Source organism: Orycteropus afer, unplaced genomic scaffold, assembly GCF_000298275.1.
Source record: "Orycteropus afer afer isolate SDZICR_OR568_19922 unplaced genomic scaffold, OryAfe1.0 scaffold00028, whole genome shotgun sequence".
Taxonomy (NCBI): domain Eukaryota; kingdom Metazoa; phylum Chordata; class Mammalia; order Tubulidentata; family Orycteropodidae; genus Orycteropus; species Orycteropus afer.
Genome location: NW_006921615.1, coordinates 18,723,142 through 18,730,257, shown reverse-complemented (window position 1 = coordinate 18,730,257; position 7,116 = coordinate 18,723,142). Strand labels below are relative to the sequence as shown.

The 7,116-nt window shown below is 36.3% G+C and overlaps 1 protein-coding gene across 1 annotated transcript in view; it reads left to right on the top strand.

The window, feature by feature from the left end:
• Positions 1–7,116, top strand: part of TASOR2 (transcription activation suppressor family member 2) — a 126,277-nt gene that overhangs the window by 108,098 nt on the left and 11,063 nt on the right. The window contains exons 20-22 of the mRNA XM_042780229.1: positions 1,129–1,254; positions 2,419–2,572; positions 3,579–3,684. Coding sequence (XP_042636163.1) covers positions 1,129–1,254; positions 2,419–2,572; positions 3,579–3,684 — 386 coding nt within the window. The remainder of the gene's footprint in view (positions 1–1,128; positions 1,255–2,418; positions 2,573–3,578; positions 3,685–7,116) is intronic.

Genomic DNA, 7,116 nt, shown 5'->3' with positions numbered 1-7,116 from the left:
AGTGGTTCCATCAGGCTCTATTGGACCAGCAAACCTGGTCCCCACCATCTTTTTTTTTTCTTTTCTGGGTTGAGGAGTTTTTGTAATTACCAAACAAATTTATTACAGAGCTAGTCTGTTTAATATGGTAGTAAACTACATCTCAAAGTGCTTTATAACTAGGTGCTTTCTGTGGAGCAGGTTTAAACTACATAACCTATCTTACTCAGATACCTAGATTCAAAACCCAGACCCACTGCCATGGAGTTGATTCCAACTCAGTGGCCTAGATTCAAGGGAATATGAAATCATTCCCCATTAGTGAGACTCAAAGAAAGGCATAGGTATTATATGTTGTTGTTGTTAAGTGCCGTCGAGTCATTTCCAACTCATAGCGACCCCATGCACAACAGAACGAAACACTGCCCGATCCCGCGCCAGCCCCACAATCCCTGCTTTACTTGAGCCCATCATCGCAGCCACCGTGTCAATCCATCTCGTTGAAGGCCTCCCCCTCTTTCGTCGACTCTCCACCCTACCAAGCATGACATCCTTCTCCAGGGAATGGTCCCTTCTTACAACATGACCAAAGTAGGTGAGACAAAGTCTGGCCATTCTTGCTTCCAAGGAGCATTCTGGCTGCACTTCCTCCAGGACAGATCTGTTAGTTCTTTTAGCAGTCCATGGTACTTTCAGCATTCTTCGCCAGCACCACAACTCAAAAGCATCAACTCTTCTTCGGTATTAGATGGATGGTATAAAAAAATTATTCTAGAAATATCTGACCTGAGGTAGCATTTTTAGAGTGCATATATGACATCCCAAAGGTAATTCTCTTGAAAAAGGTGAGATTCATTTATGTATACTAGTGTGATGTTTTAAAAAATACCAGCCTTTGATACTTTTTGGACATGAAAGATTAAAAAGTGTTTTGCCTCTGAAATAAACTTCTAAAGCAGTTGTTAATGATAGCCAAAGTTATTTGTTTTATATATATAAAGAGCTTATTTAATAATAAAATCAATTACTATTTATGTTACCTTGATATAGGATAAATTGTGGGGGGGTTTTCATGGATTATTAGTAAACTATGAAGTACTTCAGTGCAAGTATCCTATTTTTTAGTGGTATCTACTTGCAATCTTTCAGAATATTCTGAGGAAAGAAGGCCATAAAGAAATTGAACCTCAGCATTTCTGTCAAGCTTTTCACATAGAGAATGATACACTGATAATCATCATCAGAAATGAGGATATATCATCACATTTACATCAAGTAAGTTGGAAATACCTTTCTTACAAAGAAATGAATTCCAAGCATTTTGTTACTCTGTAATTATCAGACTCCTCCCTGCCTTTTATATTTAGAGAATAAGTTAAAACACATTACCATTATTTAAGTGGAAAAACAATGGGATCAAGATGATGTACTATATTGTAATATTACAAAGGTATTTGTAGGGCAAATTATGTTTCAGGACCTTGTAATACTCCCTTTTAAAGACAAATTTCTTATTGCCATCCTTTGCGAGATGCAGATTATTATCTCAGGTAAGGAATTTTACCAATATCTTACCTTTTTTCATAATTTTCCTTTCGTTAATAGGAAAATTTTTTTAAATCTCTGGAAAAAAAAAAAAATGCATTCTTAAATCTCTAGCCAGAAAAGAGAGTCCCTAGTTTTATCTTTATGTGCTCCCTAATTATATAAGTGGAAAGTGAGATTTGTCTTTTCTCTATTGCTACTAGACTTCCTGTTTTCTAGGTTATACCCTTGTTATGATTATTAATTAAAGTAATTGCTGGCTCCACAAAGTTCCAATTTAGGGACATAGGATAAACCTATAATCCTGTTGTTTTCTGTAGTTAATAACTTGGCCCTTTATGTGCTGACACTGGATCAGGGAATGATGTGTGAGTTTACAGTTTCTCAAAACCTCAGGAATGCTCTTCTCTCACTAAACTATTTTTTATTTCTATCTTTTGAGAACTTTGTTGTTGTTGTTGTTGTTGTTATGTGCCGTCGAGTTGGCCCCGACTCATAGCGACCCCTCCTTGGGTTTCCGAGGCAGTATCACTACGGAAGTAGGATTGCCCAACCTTCCTTCCGAGGAGTGGCTGGTGGGTTTGAACCGCTAGCCTTCTGGTTAGCAGTCAAGTGCTTTAGCCACTATGCTACCAGAGCTCCCTTGAGAACTTTAGAGACCTCTTTTTAATTAAAATTTTTAATGAGGTTGCAGTTATGGATGATGAATAAATCTATTCCTTATGTGTGGTAAAATTACTGGTTAGTAATGAAAGTTAAAAGATATTTTCACCTGTTCTCCCTGAACCTTAAAATCCTTGAGTTGAAAAGTAACAAAATGAAAGTGGTTTTTAAAAAAGAAAAACATGACCCAGTGAACTGTCTTTACTGTGGAGGTCGTTTTGTGTTGAACAGATTCCTTCTTTGCTGAAGCTGAAGCATTTCCCAAGTGTTATCTTTGCTGGAATAGACAGTCCTGAAGATGTTCTTGACTACACCTATCAAGAGCTGTTTCGTACAGGAGGTTTTGTGGTATCAGATGACAAAATATTAGAAACTTTAACATTCGGTTGGTCTATTATGTTTCTATCTTTCTTTGAAATCTAGTCAGATGCAATTTCTCCTTACACAATGACCCAAATATTATTTCATCAGAATGAAGTTATCAACACTAAAATAATAAATGCTACCTGTTGAGGGCTTAATTTGTGCTATATGCTATGCTGAGCATTTTTTATATAGTTTGATGTAATTCTCTTTCCCAAAGCCCATACTCTTAACCACTTTAAATTAATTATCTTTACTACCCATCCTGCTTCTCTTTTTAAGTACCCTTTCTTAAGTACAAATTTCAGATTTCAGTGTTACATTTGACTCTTCTTGCCAATTCAAGTCAGCTATATATTAAATTTTTTGTTTAGAAACTGCCTCTCTTCTCCATTTCTACATCATTACCCCTACTATCATTAATATCATAGCAACATACAAATGACTACTAACAGTCTTCTTTATTATCTGCTTGACCACTGATTGGTAATTTATAAAGAATGTAAGAGCACAGGCCAGATGCTTTTATGGATCAAATAAACAAAACCTGCAAGAGCTCTGTTACCATAGCAAAACTCAATGTGGATACAGAAGATACACCTTAACAAGGAAAAACATGAGTTCTATATGGAAACTGAGTTAAAAAGTATCTGAAGGTTATATATTAGAAACTTAGGACACTTTTCTATATTGCAACAGTATCTCCTATTTTTGTTGCATTCCCATGACTTATTCACATTCAGAGCTTTAATTACTGGTAATTATAGTACTTTTATTTTTGTATAGTTTTCTTCTACTATAGTAGAGTACCTAGGACTGAGTTGAGGAATAATAGTTGTGTATCTTTGAAATGTACTATGCACTTGTGAGAGTGGAATACTCCCAACCACACAAGTGGCGATGATGATAGATACTCCAACATGGTATCTTATTTTTGTTTTACAAGTAATAAATAATTACTAGGCTTTGTATGAATCAGAAAAACCCTAAGACACATCTTTTTCTGCCAAACTTATTTTATTCTGTAGTTCAATTGAAGGAAATTGCCAAAATCCTAGATAAACTAAATGGAAATGGAAGATGGAAGTGGTTGCTTCACTACAGAGAAAATAAAAAGCTAAAAGAAGACATAAGGTAAGACCTTTTTGTAAGGTAAGGCATCTGCCTGTGTGTGAATTCTTCCAGTCCCATTCCCTTTTGTTGGTGGTACGTAGAAATACCATGTGCTTCACCCTGCGGTGTTCAATATGCTCTAGACTCCTGTGATGTGACAACTAATGTTGGTCTGCAGCAACATAAGCTTGTGCTAGAATGTAAATCAGCTATATCACTAAATACAGTATTTAGGTTTTTTTTTGTTTTGTTTTTTAATTTTTATTTTGTTTATGTAGCAAGCCTTTCAATGAAGAAAGCTGTGTGCTTAACCATAACAAATAGTTCATAGGTACATACTTTGAGTAGCACTGTTCTGAACTAATAGAAGTAAAAAAGTCAGACTTTGGAGTTACAAACTTTCTGTATAATTAGTTTCAGGTTCTACTAAAATGAACTATAAAAAATAAATTTTAATGTGGGTTTGCCATATTGATGCTTTTTTGATATTTATTCATGTATTAACTTACATAGTTTTTTTTATAAAAAGGAGGAAAAATTGAGACTAGAATCTATCCCTAACTCAATTTTATCCCTAAGCTTTTGTTTGGTGCCATCAAGTCAGTTTTGACTCATAACAATCTTATGTAAAACAGGATGGAATACTGCCCAGTCCTGCACCATCCTCTCAGTTGTTGCTATATTTGAGCTCATTGTTGCAGCCACTGTGTCACTCCATCTTATTGAAAGTCTTCCTCTTTTTAGCTGACCCACTATTTTGCCAAGTAACTGGCCCCACGTGATAACATGTGCAGAGTATGTGAGACAAAGTCTCACTATCCTTGCTTCTAAGGAACGTTCTGGCTGTACTTCTAAGAGAGAGATTTATTCGTTATTCTGGCAGTCAATGGTATATTCAGTGTTTTTCACCAACACCAATATTCAGATTGTTCATTCTTCTTCAGTCTTCTGTATTCATTCTTCAGCTTGCACATGCATATGAGGCGAATTAAAACACCATGGCTTGGTCCTGATGCACCTTAGACCTCACTGACATCTTTGCTTTTTAACACTTTAAAGAGGTCTTTTGCAGCAGATTTGCCAAGTGCAATACAGCATTTAATTTCTTGACTTCTGTTTCCATGGGGATTGATTGTGGATCTAAGTGAAATGAAATCCTTAACAACTTCAGTAATTTCTGTTTATCATGGTGTGTATTGGTCCAGTTGTGAGAATTTTTGTTTTCTTTATGTTCGGGTGTAATTCCAATGACTGTAGTCTTTGATCTTCATCACTCAGGGCTTCAAGTCTTCACTTTCAACAAGCAAGGTTGTGTCATCTGCATGTCACACAAGTGGTTAATGAATCTTCCTCCAATCCTGATGCCACGTTCATATAGTCCAGTATTTCAGATTATTTGCTTAGCATACAGACTGAATAAGTATGGTGAAGGGATACAGCCCTTATGCATACCTTTCCTGATTTTAAACCATGTAATATCTGCTTGTTCTGTTTGAACGACTGCCTCTTTTTATGTGCAGGTTCCACAATTAAGTGTTCTAGAATTCTCATTCTTCACAGTGTTATCCATAATTAGTTATGATCCACATAGTCAAATGCCTTTGCATAATCAGGGAAATAGGGAAACATCTTTCTGATATTCTTTGCTTTTAGTCAAGATCCATCTGACATCAGCAGTGATGTCCACATCATCTTCTGAGTCTAGCTTGAATTTCTGGTAATTCTTTGTCAATGTAATTCTGCAACTGATTCTGAAATATCTGCAGTAAAGTTTTACTTGCTTGTAATATTAATGATATTGTCCAATAATTTCCACATTCTATTGGATCATCTTTCTTTGAAATTGGCACAAATATGGATTTCTTCTAGTCGGTTGGCCAGATACCTGTCTTCCACATTTTTTTACATAGAAGAATGCTTCCAGTATTGCATCTTTTTGTTGAAACATCTCAGTTCTCAGTACTCTGTCAATTCCTAGAGTCTTGTTTTTTGTCAGTGCCTTCAGTGCAGTTTCTACTTCTTTAATACCATCAATTCTTGACCCTGTGCTACCTCCTGAGGTATATGAATGTTGACCAGTTCTTCTTTATTAAAAAATTTTTTATTGTGATTTGGGTGATAGTTTACAAAGTAAGTTCATTTTCCGTACAGCAGTTCATACACATTTTCTTTCATGACATTGACTATAATTCCCCAGTGTAACAGTTCACTTCCCACTTCCTTCAGAGTTACTGCTTTCCAGTGTGCTTTCCTGTGCATTCCTGCCCCTCAAGCTATCTCCCTGTGCAAACACTGCCCTTCTCTTCTCCCACAATTGATTGCTTTAAGGAGTGTATCTACCTTATGTAAATGTTCACCTTGTATGCCTGTCTGTTGTTTGGCTGGAACCTACGGAAGTAAGTTCAGTTCTAGAACTGAAGAGTAACTAGGGGCCATAGTCTTAGGGGTCTCACCAGATTCTCTCAGACCAGTAAACTTGGTCTTTTTTTGTGATTTTGAGTTTTTTTCCACATTGTTCTCCCACTCTATTTAGGATCTCCTGCACTGATCCTTTTCTGGGCACCATCTAGTTCTTCTGGTCTCGTGATATAGGTTGAGAATCACATGGTCTGCTACTCCTTTGGACTAATTGTTTCCATATGTCTTTAGTTTTCATCATTCTTCTTTGCGCTGGATGAAGAGAGACCCATTGTTGCATCTAGATGACTGCTCGCAAGCTTTTAAGACTCCTGTCACTATTCACCAAAATAGGATGTGGAACAATGTTTTTGAATAGTATGTCATGCCAGTTGAGCTTGACATACCCTGTGACCATGTCCCAAGGCCACAGGTCCAACTACTTGCTCCCTCAAGATGGTTGGCTGTGGCCAAGAAGTTATCATAACTTTGCCCTTGTTAGCCCCATTATATATTTGGACATTCTTATTGCACATAAAATACATACATAGAAGTGTCATCTGCCAAGCTTAAGTATGTCGATCAGTTCTTTTCGGTGCAGTGACTATGTATTCCTTCTATCTTCTTTTCATGCTTTCTGCCTCATTCAGTATTTTGCCTATAGAATCCTTTAATAATTCAACTCAAAGCTTGAATTTTTTCTTCAGTTTTTTCAGCTTGAAAAGTGCTCAGCATATTCTTCCCTTTTGGTTTTCTAACTCTAGGTCTTACCACATTTTACTTTGTCTTTTTGAGCTGCCCTTTGAAATCTTCTGTTCAGCTCTTTTACTTCATTTCTTCCATTCACTTTTACCTACTCTTCATTCAAAAGCAAGTTTCAGAGTCTCTTCTGACATCTGTTTTGGTCTTTTTTTTATTTCATGTCATTAAAATGACTTGGCTTTCTTCATGTATCTGGTCTTCAGTCTTTAGTGTTAAATGAATCAAATCTGTTCTTGAGATGGTCTCTAAATTGAGGTAGGATATACTCCAGGTTGTACTTCAACTCTCATGTAT